Source organism: Eublepharis macularius, chromosome 4 (genome assembly GCF_028583425.1).
Source record: "Eublepharis macularius isolate TG4126 chromosome 4, MPM_Emac_v1.0, whole genome shotgun sequence".
NCBI classification, from domain to species: Eukaryota; Metazoa; Chordata; class Lepidosauria; order Squamata; family Eublepharidae; genus Eublepharis; species Eublepharis macularius.
Window position 1 is genome coordinate 38,996,618 of NC_072793.1, and position 24,029 is coordinate 39,020,646.

A 24,029-nucleotide genomic window follows, 5' to 3' on the forward strand; every position below is an offset into this window, starting at 1 on the left:
AGTATTTTCCCTTCAAAACATTACTTTCTAATTGATAACCAGAGCCTGATTTCTGGACAAAAAGCCCTGTCTCAACAAAAAGCCCTGTTGAAAATATGTGAATAAGGATGATAAAATCCCTCATCTACCATTTCCAAGTAAACTCAGTAGTCAAGCATTAACAAGAAATGCCCTCTTTTAAGTTAGTAAATAGTTCCATGTAAGAAATTATAAAATGATGCACACTGGTGTAGAAAAAATCCTAACCTCCTATGTACTGATGGAATATGAACTAGTGGTGATAAACCATGAAAGAAATCATGGGACTGCAGTGGATAACACAATGAAAACATAAATTCAGTATGTGATATTAGCAGGGGAGAGCAAATTACATGGCTTGAGATTATTAGAAAAGGGCTGCAAACAAAATGATGAATATCATAATGTCCTTTATAGTATAAAGCAGTGTTTCCCAAAGTTGTCTGGACCGTGACCCATCTAAAAAAAATTTCAAAGTTCGGGACCCACCTAATACAATAACCATATATAACGCACCCGTGCCTAACATGAAGGAAAAAAAGCAATGTTATATTGCTGCTGCAGCATTTTCTTGTTAATACATATTGTAACTATTGTGAAAGACTGTTCAATTAAGAAAAAAAGAAAAAAATCCAGTTATAATTGAAATTTTTACTTACTAAATATAAGATGTGATATTTCAATGAGAAGGATGTATTTGTTTCCTATTTCTTGCCATTACAGCTTTAGCGTCGACTTCGATTTTAGTCACTTTTAATCGCAATGAATTCGTCACGTCCAATTTATTTCGGTATTTAGTTTTAATATGAACCATGGCTGAAAATCCCACTTCACGTAAGTATGAGGTAGTGAAGGAGAGGAGGACTTTCATGGCTTCATCAAACAGGCAGGGATAGGTGTCAGCAACTGAAAGCCAGAATTTCGTTAATTGCTTGCGATTAAAAGTGTTTTTCAGCGATGTATCTTCTGATAAATCAATAAGTTCTTCACTTGCTTTTGTTGACATTACAGTTGGTATGTTGTCTTGGAACGGGTTACAAATCCAGCTCATCGTGTCGAACTTTTTCATCTCTTCCCCGAAGTAGGCGTCAAAGTTATTTTTCAACTCTGTTAAATGAGTGGAAATTGCTGACACTACATTGATATCTGGCTGCACTTCGTTTTCTATAATGAAAGTTTCAAATGTTTCAAAACAATCATACTTGCCTTCCTCGATACATCTCTTCCACAACATACGTTTTTTCATGAACGCTCGAATTTTATCGTGAACTGCAAAAATGTCGGATCCGTCTGATCCTTGCAGGTACAAATTGAGTTCGTTTAACTTTGAGAAAATATCCGCCAAGTATGTGAGCTTGAGGATGAATTCTTCGTCCAGTAGAGATTCAAGATATTCATTTTTTCCTTCCAGGTAAACTGTAATTCATTGCGTAATTCCACTAATCTTGTCAGTACTTTCCCTCTGGATAACCCACGTACCTCTGTATGCAGAAGAAGAGATTTATGGAGACTACCCATCTCTTCGCACAGCTTTTGAAATAAACGTGTTTGTAAGGGTCTTGTTTTAATATAATTTACAATTTTCCCAGCGGTATTTAATACTGTTTTTAAATCTTCAGGCAATGGTTTTGAAACCAGTGCTTCTCTATGAAGGCTACAGTGTGTCCACGAAGCATTGGGACTTTGTTCAAGAACCCTCGTGACCACACTGCTATTTTTGCCGCACATAGCTCGAGCTCCGTCAGTGCATATGCCGACACAGTTCTTCCATTCCAAACCTTTTTCTTTTGTATAAGAATCAATTTCTTTGAAGATTTCCTTGGCCGTTCCACGAATAATTGGTTTGCAGAACAAGATATCTTCATGCGTGTTGTTTTGCCATACATAACGCACAAAAACAAGTAACTGAGATTGGCTTTGCACATCAGTAGACTCATCCAGTTGTAGTGTAAAATATTTACTACCAACTACTCTATGGATTAACTCATCCTCTGCCCATTCGGACATCTCGTCAATTCTTCGTGCAACAGTATTATTGGAAAGTGGTATACGTTCGATTTCCTTTACTTCTTTTTCTCCAAACATCACTCCAACAGCATCTTTAATTGATGGCAACACTAAATTCTCGCCAATGGTATGAGGTTTACCTGCTCTGCGATTCTTAAGCTAATAAGATATGAGGCATAAGTAGCATTTTCATTAATATTTATGAAATGTGAAACAATATTCTTTGAAGATTTCATATCCAATAATTTTCTTTGAAAAAAATCCACTGGTTTATTTTTTAAATGGGAATGTTTCGTTTCTATATGACATGTCAACTTACTTGGACGCATACTTTCGTTCGCCAATATTTCTCAGCAAATAACGCATTGCGGGCATTGATCCACCATATCTTGATTCCACGTGAATCCTAGTTTCAGGTATTCGACATCATATTTTCTCACAACTTTTCGACGTTTTGTTTCATGTGAACTCGTAGAGGGAGCTAGTAGGTCAGGCTCAGTGTCACTTTTGTCATCCAAAATAACGTCTTCTATGTTTTCATCACTGCGGCGTACTTTTTGCTATCCATTTCAACCACTTGTCCATTATTTAGTTTTAAGAAGATAATAAACACACAACACGCGACAACGAACACTACAGTGACAACTGACGCTCGGGCTCACGAGTCTCCTTCGGCCGCCCTGCTCCACACCCACGACGAACAATCACACTCCGCGCCACGCCGCAAGAAATTAAATTATTAGTAACCGTTCGGCTGCCGGCCGAACAACACAGCCCGGCCGACGTGTTGCGACTGTCGCCCTATCAGTTTCAGGGCCCACCAGCGTTCCCTCTAGTGTGCGCAATTGTGCACAGAATATTACCTCTTGGCACACATGATTGCTTCAGGAGCGCAGAGATTATTCCTCTCTGATGGCCTCGACTTCCTGCTCAGCTGGCACCCTCTGAACGGTAAGGATGTGCCAGAATGGCACTGAAGCAGGCTTGACCCACACCTCTGAGGGCCCAGGGTGAAGGATGGCACCAGGGCAGGCTTGGCCTGCACTGCTGAGGGCCCAGGGTGAAGGATGGCACCGGATGGTGCTGGGGCAGGCCTGGCCTATGACACTGAGGCCCCAGGATGAAGGAAGGAGCAGGATGGCGCTTGGACAGAATTGGCCTGCAATGCTGAGGGCCCGACGATGAAGGATGGTTCTGGGGTAGGCTTGGCCTGTGACGCTGAGGGCCCGGAGTGAAGGATGGCGCAGGGTAGGCTTGGCCTGCAACAATGAGGGCCCGGAGTGAAGGATGGTGCCGGGGCCGGCTTGGCCAGCGACAATGAGGGCCCAGGGATGAAGGATGGCTCAGGATGGCGTCAGGGCATGCCTGGCCTGTGACATTGAGGGCCTGTGGATGAAGGATGGAGCAGGATGGTGCTGGGGCAGGCTTGGCCTGCGACAATGAGGTCCTAGGGATGAAGGATGGTACTGGATGGCACTGGGACAGGCCTCACCCACGATGTTGAGGGTCCGGGAATGAAGGATGGCGCAGGATAGCACTGGGGCAGGCCTGGCCTGCAACAATGAGGGCCTGGGGATGAAGGATTGTGTAGGATGGCTCTGGATCAGGCCTCACCCATGACGTTGAGGGCCCGGGGATGAAGGATGGCGCAGGATAGCGCTGGGGCAGGCCTGGCCTGCGACAATGAGGGCCCGGGAATGAAGGATGGCACGGGATAGCAGTGGGGTAGGCTTGTCCTGTGACACTGAGGGCTTGTTGGTGAAGGATGTGAAATTCCTTGAGATTTAGGTCATGGAACCTGGAGAAGGCAGAGTTTGGGGAGGGGAGGTACCTTGGCAGGGTATAGTACAATAGAGATCACCCCCAAAGCAACTATTTTCTCCAGGGGAAGTGATCTCTGTTGCCTGTAGATCAGTTGTAATTCAGGGAGATCTCCAGCCGCCACCAGGAGAATGGCAAGCCTACTCCCCTTCTGCACATATAGAAGAAATTCTTCTTCTGCCACCTTTGAGTTTGAGCATCAGGGCATTTCTCTGAGCAATCTCTGTCCCCTTTTTTGCCTGCATAAAGCTGACACCTTTTGTTTACATGTAAGTAAAATGCACCTTCAGTGGCTTGTTGCAAGCACAAAACTAGCTCTCCATCTCTTTCTCATTCTCCCTCCTTTCCTTTCTTCTTCATAACAGGAAATCTGAGGATCTGCCTCACCAACAAACGCCTCTGAATTTGGCTTGAGGAGGGTTGAACTGTAAGTTTAGCATTCTGAGAGAAGGAAGGCATGTGAAATTCTAAACAGACCCACTCTGCCTTGTGTCTCCTTCAGTGGCAATGGTGGATGGAGGGGGCTGGGGTGGGGGGAATAATCCCACGTGAGCAAGGCAAGGGACCAAGGATAGCTTGGCTTTAAAACCCAGAAGTTGCATCATCCTTGGGCCCTTTGCTGTGGATCTTAGCTCTCTTCCCCTTTTCTTCTTGCTCCAATAAAGTTTGGATCCTATTCAGAGGCAGTATCTCTATTCTCTTTGACTTGCCCATATCCCCTCTTCCTTGACTCTGCTGCCAGGGAAGACATTTGTCCTGTATTATATAATCTGGTCCTTTCACCTGCTTCTTTTTCAGTCCTGTTTGGCTTGGTACATTTTTCACATGAGTAGCTTTCCTCCCAGACTCCCCGCTGCTCCATAGTAAAGTGTCCAGTAGCACCTTTAAGACTAACCAACTTCATTGTAGCATAAGCTTTCGAGAGCCACAGCTCTCTTCATCAGATGCATCTGATGAAGAGAGCTGTAGCTCTCAAAAGCTTATGCTACAATAAAGTTGGTTAGTCTTAAAGGTGCTACTGGACTCCACTATTTTGCTACTACAGATTAACACGGCTAACTCCTCTGGACCCTCTGCTCCAGCCTCCTTTGGCTCAATATCAATAAAATACCAGTGTTTTCAAGTTCTGGAAAACAGAGAAAGGAAGAAGAGAGAAGTTAAATTGAAAGTCTCTGTAATGAAATGTGACTTATGTTTACAGGTATAATGTATAAAACATTCTTTAAAAACATGCTTAAAATACAGTTTAAAAATTAATTCTCAGATATTTATAAGGTTGTGGTTATAAGCTTCTACAAACTGGTTTATGTGGTAGCCAAATGTTTGTATGTTTGTAGATGGCAATTTTTTTTCTAAAAAGGTGCTCTCAAAAATTTTATGCAAGTCAGCTCACAAAATAAATTTTTATGCAAGTTTCAGCTCACAAAATACATTTTTGGCTCACAGCACTGCACATCTTAGAGGGAACATTGGGGCCCACCCAATATCCGCTTGCGACCCAACAGTGGGCCACGACCCATACTTTGGGAAACAGCGGTATAAAGTATATAGTATATACAGTTTGAAGACTGCGTATAGTTCTGGTCATCCCATCTCAAAAAGGGTATTTTTAGAGATAAAAATATATATGGAAAAAGGAAAAATAAATAACCAAAGTGCCTTTCCTATAAGAAAAGGCTAAGGATCTTGTGGATTTTTAGATTTTAAAAATGATGGACATGGTGGAGGTATATAAAATTATGCACAGTATGATAAAAATGGAGAGAGAACTGCCTGATAACAATAGAACTTGCAATCATCCACTGAAATTGATGGGCAGTAGACTAAGGACAGACTCCAAAATTACTACACGTACCACGACTTGTGATTTCATCAATATAGTGATGGTTAACTTAGCTGGCTTCAAAAGCCAATTAGAAAACTCTATGCCACCAACTATTAACCAGGACAAATAAATAGACTCTATGCTTAGAGCCAGAGTATCTCTGAAAACCAGTTGCGGGGAAGAAACATTAAAGGGAATGTTCCTCAATGTATTCCTTGTAGATTTCCAAAATAACTGGTTATCCACTGTGAGATATAAGATACTAGACTAGGAAGGCACATCTGAAAAAAATGGTATTTTTCAGATTCAGATTTCAGGAAGGGCATAAATATTGGTATTCAAAGTTATTCAGGTCCTCCGGTACTGTTTCAGGGTTCAGGTTCAGGTACTGGGGTGATTCCATTACTCTCTATGGTGGGGAGGACATTGGTGCTTTTCAACCAAATGACACTCAAATGGCTGAGAAGCTTCCTGTCCACTAAATACGACCACCCCCCCCCCCGAGTTTCAAATGAATTGGACTAAGGGGTCAAATTCAACAGGCCTCCAAACAAGATGCCCTCAGTCATCCTATCTGCAAAGGTATGGACTGAGAAGATAAAGAGTCCCTGACCCCCAAAGCAAGGAGGGAAGGAAAAGGAGCCAGTCAGACTTGCAGCTCAGCCAAGCCATTTGCCTGGCTTATGCCAGCTAGGAGGTACCCTCCCCATGCTGACCAGGAGCTACCTTCCCTGGGCCAGGTGACACTCACCCAACTGGGAAGGGAGAAATGCCACTGCCTGGGAATCAAAGTATAACAAGGTGGCTGCTGCTGCTAAGCACTCAAACACAAAAAAGACAGATTTTTGGAGGTGGGGTGGGTTTTTTTCATAATGCTGGATATGTGTAACTCTTCTGGAAAATCATGGTAACAACCTGAAACAACAATTTCTGTGTATATTTTCATCTTGGAAATTCCAGACTACTAGATTAGATGGATCTTTGGTCTAATCCAACTCTTTTAATATTCTTTGAAGAGAATTTATATCTCTAATCTCATACAAACAATGCATAAGAAACCTGCTGAAATCAAAATCTTACTGCACTGTTGCTGTTTCAGGTATAATTCATTCCATCCTTTCAGAATGGCTTTAAAGCAAGAAAAAGAATTCATCTGCCATATTAAACAATAACTGATCTTCCAATAGGCCACTTGAAGTGCACAGAGTAGGAATGGAAAGAACATTTCCGCAAACACACTTTGTGTTACTCTGATATACATAGGAAAGCATCTCATCTAAATTTGAACACCGACCTTTTAAAAGTTTAAATATTTTCTTTAGCTCCTTGTACTAAACTTACAAAAGAAACACTCAAGATTTACTCCTAGCTTTTAAAGAATGAAAATACAGTTACATTTAACCTATATTAAGTTAGCTCCAAAACTAAAAAGTAGGACTTTTACATAATAGCAAAGATTCCACCAGATTTGTGTGTTCTGAGGGGGAAAGAAGTGAACTGAATATATTAACCCTTACATTAAAAGTAGAAAATTTTGCACACATATTACACATGCCAGTTAAGCGCAGATTAGCATATAAATCAAGATGCCTTTTAAAACTTGTTTTCTTGCTATTGGGTGCTGCAAACAAATTATAACTTGGCTAATTTGAATATATTGGTTTAGTTGAGAGGCAATGTGGTTCTCTGATTACATTTCAAACTGTAATGCAGAATGAGAAAATGAAGTTTAAACTTTAAACCGCTGTACCCTTCAGCATATGTGGGTACAAAAAATGCATCCACTACCAAACCACATCATTAGTTTTCTAAACTAGTTTACTTTATCAGCCACCTTGAGCATCTCTCTGGAGAGCCAACACAGAAATTTTCTAAGTAAGTAAGTAAGTAAGTAAGTAAGTAAGTAAGTAAGTAAGTAAGTAAGTAAAGGGAGCGTAAAGGTTAAACAGGTTAATGGGTCTCATATTGTGAACCTGGGACAAAACAGTGTCATCTACTTAGGGCAATGATTTCAAACAAACTATTAAAAGAAAATGAAATAGTATTTTTCTTCTTTTCATAACACTACATTGTGTGTGCATATTACAAAATGCCCTTAAACTCAAAAGAAAGCAAGAGGAACCTGGCATTTTTTTAAAAAGTAAAGTAATATCTAAAAGGCATTTCACAGTAAGCTGTATTAGATTATCAAGGAATGCAAATTAAATGAGTTTCAGAAGTGCTGCCGCAGGTAAAAACAAAAGGAAAATTAGAAGGAAGTTCTAAAATTTCACCAACTAGCTGCCTCCTCTCATTTTGCTTTGAAGAAAAGTCATGTTTTCATGTGTTCATGATTATATTTAATGACTGTTACAGAAAAGAGCCTGAGCCAAAACCTTGTATCTGAATAACTCCAAAACTCCAGGAGAGAGCTGGCTTTGAAATAATTTCCTTCGCCTTAGGTCTACATGGCCAATATGGCAAACTTAAGGTCTCTACAACCACCAAGGATCCTACCTCACAAACTCTGAATGAGAATGAATGAGAACCCATAGAGCTCTCACCACAATTTAATTCAGAATGAACTTATAAGAAGTTTTGTGTCATCATGACTCATTACTCATTATACCTAACGTGACTGACTTTTGGCGTTTACCTCTGTCCCATCACTGCCACAAGTGAACATATGAACAAACCAAGCTACCTTATCATTTGTCCGTACAGTTTGGTATTATCATCTCAGACTGGAAGAAGTATTCCAGTGTCTCCAGCAGAGAAATTACTTCTCCAATACACATTACACAGGAATGGATCAGTTTACTAGAAAGATGTCAGGGATTTAATCTAGCAAACAGCTGCCCCACTCTCCTGCAGAGTAGGATAGCCTGCAGCAATGGTCTTACTCAGCAGTCACTTCACTTGTATCCCTTCTACTGACGAGGGAAACCAGTTTCTCTGTCTCTAATCTTCAAATCATTACTACTCAAAAGTAATACTCCATGATGCCATCTCTGTAGTTAGCAATTTTGTTGTCTAAAAAATACAACGAATGTTCATGTGAAACAAAGGGCTCATATCTTCCATCCAAACGAAAAATGAAAAGTGCAGTAATTTTATTTGTCCATATGTATTACAAGCAAGCAACTAACTGGGATGCAGGTAAAAATAAAGTAATATAGAAGTTTCTCTTTGTGTAGATTAAGCGCAACCCTTAGGCTTTTGGCAAGATTCCAGTACAGTCCTTAGTGGTGAAAGTCCTAGGAACTGCTGAAACAAGAAACCTGTCATGAACCACAACTACAAAGAAGAAACTGGCTACAAAGTTGAGTAGATTTGTTTTTACTGTTCTAGCAGAACTCTCCAACAGAAAACATACATATGGGTTCAATAAAAGATATCACATCTCATGCAATGCCTGTGGCCAGTTGTCCAACATATGAAGTTTTTTTTTTAAAACTCTCTAACTGTAGCTACAGTTCTATGTACAATAATATAAGATATGACTGTCTATTTAGCAACTGTACTGTGAATATAGGGATAAAATGCTACAGTAACAGAACCATTGTTAGATGTGGTTATTGGCATGTGGAGGCCATACTGGATATAAATTTAATTATGAAGTATCACTAGGAATGGTTCTGATTTGTGACATTTCATTAAATGTATAACAGACTTGGACTAACACTAGCTTTGAAAATTCACTGTGGTTTTTCAGAAACACCAAATTAAAAGAATTTCTAAAGGCCCAGTTTAATGAAAAACAAACACACAACTGAATTCAAGCACATTTAAAGCGATTTATGTGGAAATACCCAATTAAGGAAAGCTGTCATACGCACTATACTTTCATCATCAATAAACTCTCCCTTCTTCCAACAGAGATGTCCATAAGCCCATTTGATTCATTTCATTATTAATTTCTAAATTTCCTTGCTTTTTTCCTGTTCTTAGATGTGATTAAGACCTCATCAAGCTGCATTTACAGGGCCCCAGTTAAAATGGGCAAGTGGATATTATTTATTTAGAACATTTATATGATGCCTCTCCAGCATATAACTAAAACAATAAAACAAAATCATTAAAAACAAGCTAAGGCATAACTGCATAAAATGCACAATAATCAACCTAAAAAGAGCAAGATAAAAAGATCCGTGGGCCAGAAGCCGAATATAAAACATTTAAAAAATAAAATAACCCTTAGTTAAAAGCCTGTGTTAAAAGGAATTTTTAACCTAACACCAAAAGGAAAAAAAGGTAGGCACTAGGTGAACCTCACAGGGAACAGCATTCCAAAGGCAAGAAGCAACAACTGAAGAAAAAATTTCTCTGGTCACCATCTACCTCACCTCTGCAGGTGGGGCACAGAAAGCAGCAATTCAGAAGAGGATCTTAGGGTCAAGGTAGATGTTACAGAATCCAGAGATCTGACTCGTGGATACTGTCATTTTGGAGCTGAACTTGGGACATTAAAAATGTCATGACAGCCCAATCCTGATCGAGTGGAACCAGGTCCTCATTTCTCCCCCCACACCTTTTCAAGCACCCAAGAAGCTGCTGTTCCAACACTTCAAAAGGCATAGCAGAGGAAAACCGGAGTACCTGGTCCCACTTTGCGACATTATTAAATGGTCAGATTTCAGCTCTAAAATGACAGTGGCATCCTGTTGGGATTTTTGCAAGTGTCCTACATTCAGTCAACAACAGGACAACAAGACAGAACCTTTATTGGCATAACTGTAACAGTGTCAGTCATGAAAGAGTTAAATTGTTGTTCTGTTTGTTTAGTCAGATAGCTAGTTAGCATAGGATCACTTAGGCCTCGAGTAAAAGTTCACGCCATAGAAAGGGTAGTCTTTAGTCATAATGAAGAAATCTAGGATTGTCTATTGGATGAACCAGTATTTTGGGGGGCAATTAACTAGCAACATATACTAAGGTTTTACTGGTCTTTGTTCAGTAAGCGTCTAAGTCTCTAAGCTCTCAAACTCTCAGTCTCTCTCTCTAACCATCAAGATGTAGCTAGATAGATATTCTTTATTTTCTTACCAAGTGTACCTTTTCCCTGATATGTTGTAAAAGTATTTTTCTAGAGCTAAAACAACAAAAGTCTGTCTACTTATTTTCAATGCACTAATATTAAATTCTGCAACTTTTTTCCTTATTAATGTCACTCAACCAACAAAGGTTATGGGCCCAGATGCTTTAAGAGATGACTGTGTGTGTTCTTAAACCAAGATATTTAAAAAGGAAACTTTTTCTAAGCCTTTCTCCTGGACTGGCAAACTCGAGGATTCTGATTCGTGCTACTTTTGCTGAGGAAACAACCAGAAAAGCAAGGAACTTTGGTGAGCTTCAGCCAGGACGAAAGAAGACAAAGCAATCTACATATCAAAGAAATTCAAACAGCCAGCCTGAAACAACAGCCATGAATGGTAACCCAGGACAGAATGCCAGCTCAGCAGCAGCCATGGGTAAGACACAACCAATCTCTCCATTTATGCACATTCCCAAATTAAATGAACAAAACTATCTAGTGTGGAAGTCAAGAATTTTATGTGCCTTAGATGTACAGGATGTAAAGCATTTAATCTCAGAAGATCCACCCGAAAACCAGGCTGAAAGACGTAAATTCATGAAACTAGATTCTTGGACTAGAATGATCATATTGAATGCTGTAGGAGATTATGAAAGCCCTGTAATAATAAGCTCTTTTAAAAATAATCAGCTCTATAATAATAAACAGCCAAAAATCTGTGGATAGATCTTGAGGAAAAAATACAGTCAAAAATCTGAAGAAAGAATTCAGTTTCTAAGGATGAAATTGTATGGCACAAAACTCCAGGAATACAGTAATTGTAGAGGACCACTTAAAAGGGATTATGCAGACTGTGAGTCAACTGAAATCAGATGGAGTTGAAATTAGTAACTCAAGAGATTAATGCAGCTATCTTAAGCAGTTTCCCACGCTCCTATACAAATCTGATTTCAGTCCTAGAGGCTAAAAATAAAATTGATATCTCTTATACTCTCAACTTTTGGACGAATCCATTAAAAGATCCCTTGAAGAAGCAGAAGGGAGGATGCTAAAAGTAAATGACAGACCCAGAGAAATCACTTGTAATTTCTACCGAAGGTGGGGCATTCGCCAGACACTGCAGACAAAGACAAAGAGAGGGACCACATGGTCGTTTTGAATATCAAAGCAGCAGGGGACATTACAGTGCATGTGATAACAAAGGCAGATCAAGAGACTTGGCTTGCACAGTATCAAATAATGATTTTAACATGAGAAATCTCTGGATGTTGGATTCTGGAACTTGTGATCATATAAGTTCTGATTTAGACTGCTCCCTAAATTTGAATAAAGAAAGCAGAAAAGATCTTTTCCAAGCAAATAGTGATCGTCTCCAGATTTAGACTGTTTCCTAAATTTGAATAAAGAAAGCGGAAAAGATCTTTTCCAAGCAAATAGTGATCGTCTCCAGATCAAAGGGATTGGAGATCTTAAGTTGAAAGCTATTGATTCAGAAGGGGATGCTATCAGGTTGATCCTAAAGGAGTGCGCTTATTGTCCCGAGGCAAAAAAGAATATCTTCTCTGTGGGAAGGATACTTGATGCAGGATTTAAAATCTCAATGAGTAAAAATGATTGCAGCATTTATATTACTGAAGCTAGTGTGGAATTTAAGGTTCTGAGAATTGGCAAGAGCTTTTACACAGAAATGCTAATTCTGTGTTGGGGCAGTGTGGATTGGAAGTGAATGGCTGTGAAGTTAATGTTAACATGGGAGGCAACTCCACAGCGCCAGTCAGCCAGAGAGCAGATGAAATCTCTTGTAGTGATTTGGCAAGACAACTACCTGCTGACTGGGATGCCAACCTTCAGGGAGAACAACAGGCAGTTCCCCTACCAGAAAGGAAGGCAGAGATCCAGGGTTCTGAACGGGCAGGAAAGGCTGAGTCAAAGGAGACTAATGTGAGTCAGTCTCAAGCAATAAAGCCACCAAACTTCTAGCTATGTGAAAGTGTGCAACCTAAACCTAATGTTGTTAAAACTGCTGTACCCATCACTAAATATATTGCAATCAGAACTATGCTCAGTGTAGCAATCTTCAAAGAAAGGCATGTTGAGTATTTAAACATCAAAGCAGGATTTTCCCAAGAGAAACGGACTATACTTTTTAAAAAGCTAAACTTTAAATCAGGAAAGGCAGAGCCATGCCTGTTTACAAAATTAAAGAATGGACAGTATCAATACCTGTTAATCTTGGATGAGAATTTGATTTTGTGTTGTGCAAACAGAAAGGATGCAAAAGAAATTGCTAAATACCTGGATAGAGACATAGACTTAATACCTTTGGGAAAACTGAGTAATTGCATTGGATTACAAATTGACAGAATGGAAGATGGAAGTTTTCTCTTAAGCCAGAAGGATGAAATCTTAAATCTGGGAATTCTCCGGGAATGTAGAATGCCACAGGAATAGACACAGCAATGGAACAAGCGTACCTCAGCCTTACTGATGGAATACCACTTGAAAACAAGCAACAATAGAGAGCAGCAGTTGGAAAACTGATCTGCCTGAGTACAGTGACAAGACCTAATATAGCAGGAGCAGCCCTGGCCCTGATTTGATTTATTACAGATAATAACCATTACATCCAGTTGAAATCCTAAGCAGAAAGACAAGTGCACCTAACCATCACGACTGGAATGCTGTCAAAAGGCTAATCAAATATCTCAAAGGGACAGCAGGGCTGTTTCCACACTGCTTACCTTCCCTCAGAACGACCCGAAACATCACGCAAAAACCGCAGAAGATCGCGTTTTCTCGCGTGAGATTTGTGCAACATCACGCAAATCTCATGTGAGAAAATGCGATCTTCTGCGTTTTTTGCGCGATGCTTCAGGAAGTTCCAAGGGAAGGTAAGCAGTGTAGAAACAGCCCAGATCTAAAACTAAAGCTGTGACACTCCAAAGCTGATTGGATACACAGACTCTGGAATAAACAGAAAGCTGACTACAAATCAACCAGTGGACATCTGTTCTTCTATGGAAACAATCTGATCAGCTGGACAAGCCAAAGGCAATCTCTAGTCACCCTCCTTTGGGTGTTCCTGCCACCTGAGGCTAGATGGGTGGCAACCTGAGAAAGGGCCTTCTCAGTTGTGGTGCGAATACTCTGGAAGAGCCTCCTCAGAGAGATTTATTGCTCTCCCTCTATTGGTGTTTCCACTAGTGGGTGAAAACTTCATAGTTTTGTTTCACATACTCACAATAACTGTTATTGGCCCTCCTCCCTGTTCTTGGTGTTGTGTATTTGTGTGTGTTTTTATTGAAATTTTGTATACTATTTTAAATGTTGTTTTAATTTTTTTAAATGTTTGCCCCCTTGTTGACCCTATTTGGGTAGAAGAGTGACACACAAACGTTCTTAATAAATATAAATAAATATCTTGAAAGTTCAGGATGGGGAATCCTAGTATGTCCTAGCTTACGGTTGAGAGTATATGATACATAGGAAGGAACCTTACTGAAACTAAGTGTCTCTAGGTCTGGTTACTGCCTGGATAGGAGACCATTTAAGAATGTTGTGTATGCTTTCTAGAGTTCCATGATGTAAGAAAGTTGAGATATAAATAGTAATATAGTAGTCCTCTCATAATGAAGAATGCTCAGAAAAGGATAAAGGATAATCTTTTAAGTATAAGCAAGTGCTATTTATTGACTTTTAACGAATCCCATAGGATATCGGCCATGCCAGTGCCATACAGCAAACATTTTACTACAACTTTAATCGTCCTCCTGAACCCTGGCCTTTGTGTGTGTGTGTGTGTGTGTGTGTGTGTGTGTGTGTGTGTGTGTGGGTGGGTGTGGGTGTGGGTGTGTGGGTGTGTGGTGGTACTCACCACCAGTACTGAGTACTGGCACCTCTGTAGGGAACTCTCCCAATTTCTAAAAGGGAAATCGGTGGAAATCAGTGCATCCTTATATATGAGTACCAGCACTTTTTTAAAAACAAAAAAGCACTACCTGTACCTAAAACTTTCATGCTGATGTACTCTGCATATATGAATAATTCTGTATTCCTCTCAAAGGTAACATGCATCAGCAGAGAAAAGAACACAGAAAAAAAGAAATAGCGATAACACTTTAAAAAAGAAGAACTGCAGCGTTTAATTATTACCTTGATAGTCAGTAGATCCTTATGTTGGAATGTCTGAACTCAGTGGTTATATTGTTAGACAAATCGGCTGTTCTTCAACTACACTGGCCAATGTATTGGGCACATTATAAGGCTGAAAGGTTTTTATACAAGGGCACAGAAAAGGGCACACATAAAAGGGCACATAAAAGGGCACACATAAGATATACCATGCCAAGAAAGCTGAAAGCTCAGCACACTTGCGTCTATTGCACAAGTTACTATTGCCGTAAAATATACTCATTAACAATTTGAAACAGAACCGTATAGTACTCAAATAAATGAAAATTGAAACTGCAGTAGTTCCTCAACCATTTTCTTCTCTACCGTCTCTGCTTCAAAAGACATCAATACTTTGTGTGTGTGTATTCCCACTGTTCCATATTTCTCTGTTCTTCTTGCACAAAACCAGTTTTATATCAGTTAAAGCAATTTTGTTATTACTTCTAAGATTTCATTTTATGAACATTTACTATACCTTTACAGTTTGCCTGTTACAACATGCCCCATGTGTATGTCCAGGTCCACCTAAAACTTATTGACAGAGACAAAAGTGCATCTCAGGGTAACAAAAGAATACTATAGGCCTTGCTTTGCTCAAAAAGACTTCTTACAATGAAAGTTTATTTCTAAATGAAATGTTTACATTACAAACAAAGCTGCCGGTATTCATTGACAGAGTGACAATATGGCCACAAATACTGGTGCAGACTTGAAATTCCAACCAAAAAATAGAGCTGGAAGGTAACCAAGCGTATTCTGTGAACCAGACACGGAAGGAAGAAGTCCCAGATGTAAGAGAAAACAAGCTATTCACTATGCTTTGAATTCGTCAAGTTGTACGTAAGAAGTGATAGTTTAAAAAATTATATTAAAACTATTGATGTCTCTGATATTTCTAATCCCAGTGAATCATTAGAACATTTAATAAGTGGGACTTGCATGCTCTTTTTACTAAAAAGAAATTAGATTCTGTTTTTTTCCAGAATATCTCAAACAAATTTATGTGAAAATATTCTGTCATTCAAAGAAATGCCACCACACATTTTCAGTTTCTAAAAAATCCCAGTAACCATACAGTAATCCCAGTAACCATACAGCCAATGGTTCTTCATATGTCCATCACTCGTGCAGGACCCAGGGATGTAGTCTCTCTGCATTATGAGTCAAAGACCACAGTGGATCTGAAGATGGAGCCCAGCTAGGCTCCCCCCTCCCAAATCAGCTGGCAACTGTATGGCATCATAAATTGTTTAACGGTGCCAAATGTGCAATAATTTTCAAATGCACCATATTCTTGGCAAGCTGTACAAAAAATAGAAATATGATAACTGAAGAACCTGCTACATATATTGGACCAATGCAGACAGAAATCCCAGAGACTTTTTTGCCCTTTATGGAGGAGAGCAAGGCAGTACATGTATATGCACACCTCATGCCAGGAAGTATTTATATGATGCCCGGAAGGTTTTTTTTCTCAATTGGAAATTTTCTGTTATCAGCGTATTAATACAAGGAATATTGTTGTAAATTCATTCCACAGTAATTCATAATTACTAAGTTAATAATGATTTTTATTTAGGTTCTTAATAGGGTTGCCAGCTCCAGCCCCTGGCTGAGGTGGGGGATCCCCCACAATAAGAACCCTTTCTCAGGAGTTTTACCATTGAGTTTCTGGTAATTCCTAGAAAGCTACGGTATCACTTCCAGGTTTTCTCAGAACTGACATCATGCCATCAGCCAGGCAGCCATCTTTTAATTTTATTTTTCTCCTGCAACTGCTCTGAGCTGCAGTGGGAAAGAGAACCTGAGGGCAGGAGATCCGCCATCCTGTCCTGCAACCCTAGTTCTTAGAACAACTGAGATATAGCAGACCAAAAAGGTAGAGCTCAGTCTAGAGAACAGAATAAAAGTCTTTGAATGCGGTCATTAGTCTGAAGATTATCATGTTTTATACTGTTCTACTGTATAATGCTGCCTCTGAATGACATAACTCAACACTTCTCAATGACGTGTCAAAATAAAGGTAAGAGAACTGCAGTTCTCCTGCTATTTGTTCAGCTTCCCAAATAGCCATGGGGACAAGGAAATTTTCATTGCACATTGAACAGCACCACCCTTTGCTTTGTGTTAACAGAATGGATGCTAAAATGGAAAACATTAAAAACAAGACAACAAACCAATGAAGGTAAAGAGGAATAAGACACTCCCAGTAAAAGAAAACAAAGGCATAGGTCAGCCATAGATTGCTCAATCCAAGCCAACACTGCTGACTTAGCAGCAACCACTTAAGCCCACCTGCAAGGTCATGAATAGACCATGTATTTGTTTCACTCCCATCCTTACTGACATCTCACTATTATGCAACATGTCCAAACAAGTGAAATGAGCCTGGGCAAAGCATGAGCTCATACCTATCTACTTCAAGATCTATCTTTACTAGCAAGAAACAAATGCACACATTAAACTCTTTTTTCAGTCTTAGTCATCTGTGGGCCTCTTGAACAAGGACATTTGCCAAGTTATGCATGGTAATATTGTGGTATGGATTCAAGCCTAAAAATTAAGATCAAACAATTTGTTTTTGTAGTTTTCATTCTAATTCAAAGGCGAGGGAAAGGGAAAGAATGATGATTATCCATCTGGCCCCATCTTCCTATAGCCTCACAAAGAGTTCTTCAAAGAACTATTTTTTTAAAAGAACACCAAACCAAGAAGCAAAACAAGTGACAAGTACTTTCACCTAGCACAGTTATTTTTAAAGACTGAAACTGAAAAGTAAAATTAATCAACATGCAAAATTCCTTGACATGGTAAATACCCTGACCATAGCGGTGTCTTCTTAAAGGAAAGTTCATCCAAACTCACACGCTTAGCAAAAGTTCTCACATTTGCATGGTAAGCATCTATTTGAAAACTGCAGTAGGATATTTAGTGCAACAGAGTAATTAAGTTTTGGACTAATCAGAGGTTCTAGTCTCCACCACTGTAGCCATGGGTGGCTTTTTGGTTTATTGGTAACAGAGGAAAAGAACATCCCATATTACAGAGTAATGCCCTTATCATAATGGATGCTTTTTTGTGGTGAATTTCTGTGTAAATATATAGTTATTTCTGTTTCTCCCATCCAGCCAACATTTGCAAATGGCTGTGTTCTGCTAATCCTGCCCACACTCTTGATGTCAAAGTTGCTGCTACTTTTTTTTTTACACACTCCCTTGATGAGTGGGGAGGTAGTGGTATGAGATCACATGTACAAACACCTCCAGAGCTAGATGCTCTGCGCAAACTCCCCTGGTGAACAATACAATGTAAACAACAGAAGAATGAATTTTGAGCCACAACCACCCAAGAATAAAACCTGCTTTTTGAACATTGATTAAGATTGCAGAAAAAGACAGAATTGAAGCTCAAAAGATACATGACCTATATTTAAATATAAGTCATTTTAAAAATGCAAGCTTGGAGGGGGGGGGGCGAAGATGGAGTTGCCTCTATTCTGTGTCTTTATAGACACAAAAACAAGCATTTTAAAGTCCCAAAATTATCATCTGTCCACCATTTGCCTATTGAGAAATAGTTGTTTGTATATTTCTAAGAGACCAAGTAATGGACTCAGCAGATTTCACTAGCTATTTTGTGGTTAGCTCAAGAAGTACAGCTGCGGACAACCAACCAACCATTCATTCATTCCTAACTATACACTGAGATTATAATGTGCAAAAACAGTCTCTGGCATTGCAACTTTCAATCTCATTTCTAACTACCATATAAAATCTAAGTTTTTCTGTTACAGTCGCAAAATACAGTTTGGTTCTTGTAATGAAAACTGAAATACTAACTTTTTTACCCTTCCATTGGTGTGTCAAATAAACCTTCAAAGCATGGTATAAAAAGGCCACTAAAAATTACTAAGAATTCTAAACATACCTAGGACAAAAACATTCTCACACCCTCTTTTCAAAAACTGCTGTGACATTCCCTCGTCCTTACACAATAGAAATGGCACCTGAGGCATTTTTAGAACTCAAAAATAACTAACTAGTTTGTTTATTTTAGAAGGGTGAAATCAAGGGTTGAAAATTGATGAGGTAAAATCAGAACATTCCATTTTTATGCTCTCCACAGATACATAAAATACTTTTGTTTTGAGGCTTTTCTTCCTTTGGTTTTCCCCAAGCACTCTGGTATACTTTCTTTTAGTATTATCTTTCTCTTCTCGAGTTAGGAGGAATGCTGGTACCCACTTTCTAGTACCCCAATCCCCTTCTCTCCAAACACCAGTGCTTTCCTTTAGTCATTAACTGAATCTGAAGGTCTCCACAGGCAATTTCCAACCACATCCAACCAGGGAGGGACCTCTTCACTCTTCAGAGTTTTCCCTGCCTGACTAGGTAAGTCAAATCTCCTCTCCTTAGAGGATCTATCCCCTTCCTTTGGCTCGTTTGGGAATCTCTGCACCTATTTCCCAAATCTCCTTGCCAACTTTCTCCAGTTCTCCTGTCAGTGTTCAAACTGCTCTCTCTCTCACACACTAGATTCAACTCTGCTCTGGAACTGAAAACAGACCCTTCTTTTTCAAACTCTTGCTACCCAATCAGATCCCTTGGAGTAGCCTGTCACTCAACTCTGATTCTGTAAGAGATTAACTGTTGATAGTCTTGAAGTTGCATGTACACCCCTTCCAGGATCTTTGAACATCTTCAATCCATCACAACTGCCTTCACAGAGATATAGCAATATATCTCAAAATGCTTCATGAAGAATGCATAAAGGACAAGGCAGCTGCTTATGATTTCTCCAAAAGAGCACTACTCAAAAACGTATACACAATATATGTTTGGGCAGGGAGTTGGACTAGAAGGTCTGTATGGCCCCATCCAACTCTGTGATTCTGTGAATACTGCCTATGGAAAAACAACATATCATTAGGAAAAGAGACCTCACCTATCATGTTATAACAAGGATAGTTTTCAAACTTATGTCATTCCTGTACCTCCTTGCCACAATGATCCCCTAAATGAATGCTATTATTTGTTTACACATTCAAGGCCTAATATAGATAAGTCAAATAATTTTTCCATATTACACATTTCCTATTCCTTTTGTTATAACCGTTTTGTAATCAAGCATTTAAATTAATTCCTCTAACCTGAAGCTAGCTTCAGTAGAAACTCTAGAAGCTTTTTCTTTAAAAACAGTTAGTAGTCTGGATCATAGCAATAACAAAATATATCTGCAAACTACAGACTGTGCTACCGTAAGATTTTTTAACCTTCCTGTTCAAACTGCATGATGTACTGTAAAAATAAGGGACATATAGAAGTACTTACACTTTTTGGATGCTGAATAGCAACTTCCCACTGAAGTCTTATTCTCTGGGGCATCATCACATCATCCTGTAATAAACAGCATGATGTTATTGAATGTAAAAGAGACACACCACCGTTCTCAACAGTAACTAGACACTGTTGCCAGATTAACCTCATTTTACTCATCCCAAAGACAAAATGGTAAAACACACAAAAAAAGTCTACAAATGTTGGAAGGGCTCTAGGTACCATTTTATTTGATGGCTTCATGGATATTAGATGGCTATCACACAACTGAAGTCTAACCATGGTTGAATCCACATTACTCAATCTAAGTCGCATGTTCCCTGCATTCTCCACGCAATCCCGAGTGCCGGTCACATTACCTCATTAAACAGACGCATTTCATTCGCATTTCTCCCGAATATGTGGTAACAGGTTTTCATCGGAAGTTTCACGGTGGACGTGAACGGGCAAATGCGCAATTTACGCAGTTTTTTAAAAAACCACCCCCCTTCCTGTCTCTCCGGCCGTTCCGAGAGTTCCTATTGGCTGATTCAACTTGCAAGTGCTCCGTAGTCTGCAAAAGACTGTTTTTGACTTCATAGCGTTGGATTTATTGATCATGTTGTTTCTAAATCAAATCTGGTCGTTTGAAAAATCATTTTGGGGTGAATCCCTCCTCAGAACGGACTCGCGAAACATCTTTTTTAACTGTTTTTTATTTTTCTCTGGATTACTGTGATATCGAAATTACGGTGAATCAATCATTCGAATTTAAGAAAACACAGAGCAGGACCACCATCATGCCTCCAACACCAACCAAACCCACCATCCACTAACACCCACAAAGAAATCTCCACAAAATGCTTGCCTTTTTATAGTTATTTTAAATCCCCTGCCAGAAAACATGAACCATTTGCTTTCATGGTCACGTGTAATATCGCTTCATTGATGTTTCCTTATAAGGCGAGATCGAAATAATGGAAAAGTCAGTTCAAAAATGTTTTTAAAAAATGGGCGGATATTCCAGTCGCTGTGTGACCGTAGGAGCGCGCGAGAACAACGCATTTGAGGATGGAATGTGAACAGAGGGGAGAAATTTGCGAATTGAAGACAAACGCAAAAATACCGGGAAAAATGCGGGTGAAAGGTGAATGTGGATTCAGCCCATGTCAAAGTTAATTAATATATATTAGAAGGCTAAATCCAGATTTTTTTATAGGAAACAAGCTAAAGTACGTGGGTCAAAAATCTCACATGAAGCTATAAAATGATTCCATTCATGAACATATAAATGATAGGGGGAAGGGAATCTAATGATAAATAATGAGGAACAAGGAGAGAATAAAATGCCTATTTAAAAACACACAAGTCCATAAGCAGACTATCAGTTATAGCTTTTGTTAAAACAGTGTAATATTACCTCAGTGAAATTTACCAAAACCACATTAGTATCTACCCAATACCGATCCACCTGAAGCAGGTGTAAACACTTTGTATTACTGCTTTGCAAAAACCTAGCATTTGAAAAGTAACAGTGTGCCAATTCTGCATGTTTATTTAACATTCTTTACAGTCAGCCAACTTGTCACAGTTCTGTACAAATAAAGCAATTCATTTATCAGAATTTCCTACTACTGGAAAATGATAATTGTTCAGAAATATGCCATTAATATTCCTTGCTATTTATAAAGAAGGTTGACATACAGAGTAGTTCAAAATCTTTTTTATATTACATATTTCAAGGATTATGTGAGGCAAATTATTCTAACTTTACAGTCGGGAAACTAACAGTAGAAGCCCCATCTCCAAAGGGCTTAGGATGGGGACTAAGTCCTATGCTGATGTAACTCAGAGATACACTGTTGGTAAGCCCTGACAACACAACAATAGTGTAACCCCTGCTGCACAGTCCAAAGCTGGGCACTTTCAAGGGCATTTCATGGGATTAATTTGCTTAAACTCCAAGCACAACATATGTTATGCCAATAAAAACCCGGTCATTTCTCTTAAACATTCAACATGCCCTTGTACACAACTACTTTCTCCAATTCTCACCCCACCCCCAAGCACCCATGCAGTAGAATACTAACCAAATATACATCCTGAGCCCAAAACACCACTCAAAATACCCATCATTCAAACTATAGGAAGTGTTGGGTCTATATCGCTCTTGATTTATGTCATGCACATTTAGAATGCTCTGTCCAATGAGACCAGGGCCCGGCAAGATTTATTAGCATTTCGCCCAGCCTGTAAGACGGAGCTGTTCCGCCAGGCATATGGTTGATGCCGGGCGGTGCCCCCTAGCCGGGGGAGCACAGTATATGCCCTCCCTACTAGTGACATTTCCATCTCTCATACATCGCTGGCAAAATACTCTGGAGATGGCTAAATAGGGGGTCGTCTGGATTATGTGCCGCTGTGTTTACATACATACATACATATATATGTGTGTGTGAATATGTTTATATGTATTTTAATCTGTGTATTATGATGTTTTATGATTTAAAATTGTATATATGATGAAATGTTTTTAAACTTGGTTGTGATCCGCCCTCAGCCTGCTGATGTGGGGAGGGTGGAATATAAATAAAATATAAATAAATAAATAATGGCGGGGGGGCTTTCATAATGGGAACTCCACAAAAAGGGCACTTTGCGCAACAAGAGAACACTGATCACAAACAAGTTATAATGCCTAACACTGCCTGGTCAGAACACTTACAGATAGTCCATTTCAGGACTCAGACACCAGAGGGGAGTTTACTTTTCCAACTGAGGATGAAAGGAAAATGCGCCCTACGCAGGAATCAAGGTTGGGGGGCGAGTCCCTGCTTCATACTGGGACTCCTGCAACTCTTTCCTCATGACTTCTCTGTATATTCCCTCAAAAATCCTCAGCTCCTTATAAGGGATGGGTACATGTTGGCTATGTACTTACCCCACATATCCTAACAGAGGAAGCCCACCATGTGGGATTGTCCTTGTGTCTCTTATCATGGTTTGAAGGCAACCATTTAAGAGGCCTGGAAGGACCCCATTCCTAGTGTAGTGACCACCATCCCCTATACCTATGAACACAACCAACAGCCACACTGAGCAGGATGTTATAGAGCTGTCAAACTCTCTTACTCCAGACTTGTTCCAGCATCATTGTAAGCTGCTTAACAGTTGTTTGACCTGCCCAGTTGCCCCTGATGATCATGCAGTGACTGAGACAGTTCTGCTCATGGCTCTGCACTGTGTCAATGCAGACTGCAAAGTCACTAGAGCCTTGATGAAACAAGAAAGCTGGCAGCCCCATTCATCTGGCTTCAGTATTCCTGATGCTGTTTAATAAATGCGTGGGTTCCCCAATACCTGTGTCTCTAATCTGAGTTTGATAAATAAGGACAGGTTCACACACCCTGTTTGTTACTAGCTTCAGCTATTGTCAGTTTGCAGCTCATACTGGGTGGGTACAAAGGAATGGGAGAAGTCTTGGTTGTGTCTGCTGGATGAGCTAAAGAAGCATGTAGCCATGCTTCCTTCTATGTGCAGGCCTGCCGCAATGGACTAGAACCCACAGTACATTCCTTCCAGGGTTCCTCCCAATTATGCCACAGTGCTCCTTCCTGCAGAGACTGCAGTGTTCTTTTGCTTCATTTCTTGGTATACTCCACATATGGGTGGCAGTAACCTGATTTTGGGGGGGGGGGGTAGTATGGCTGCATCAGAGAGCATCAGGTGTCTTTTAGTAAAATCCTAAACAGAGTTATTCTAGTCTAAGCCCATTGATTTCAATGGGTTTAGACTAGAATAGCTCTGCTTAGGATTTCACTGTTTGTTTGCTTGCCTGTCACAGGGGCTTTGACAG

General features: G+C 39.8%; 1 protein-coding gene across 3 annotated transcripts in view; it reads right to left on the reverse strand.

Annotated features, from left to right (window-relative positions):
- Positions 1 to 24,029, reverse strand: part of B3GNTL1 (UDP-GlcNAc:betaGal beta-1,3-N-acetylglucosaminyltransferase like 1) — a 302,350-nt gene that overhangs the window by 253,728 nt on the left and 24,593 nt on the right. For all 3 annotated transcript variants that reach the window (XR_008596943.1, XM_054978791.1, XM_054978790.1), the window contains exon 5: positions 20,189 to 20,254. Coding sequence is in view for 2 of the 3 variants with exons in the window: in XM_054978791.1 (XP_054834766.1) it covers positions 20,189 to 20,254 (66 nt within the window). In the remaining variant the exon portion in view is untranslated. The remainder of the gene's footprint in view (positions 1 to 20,188; positions 20,255 to 24,029) is intronic.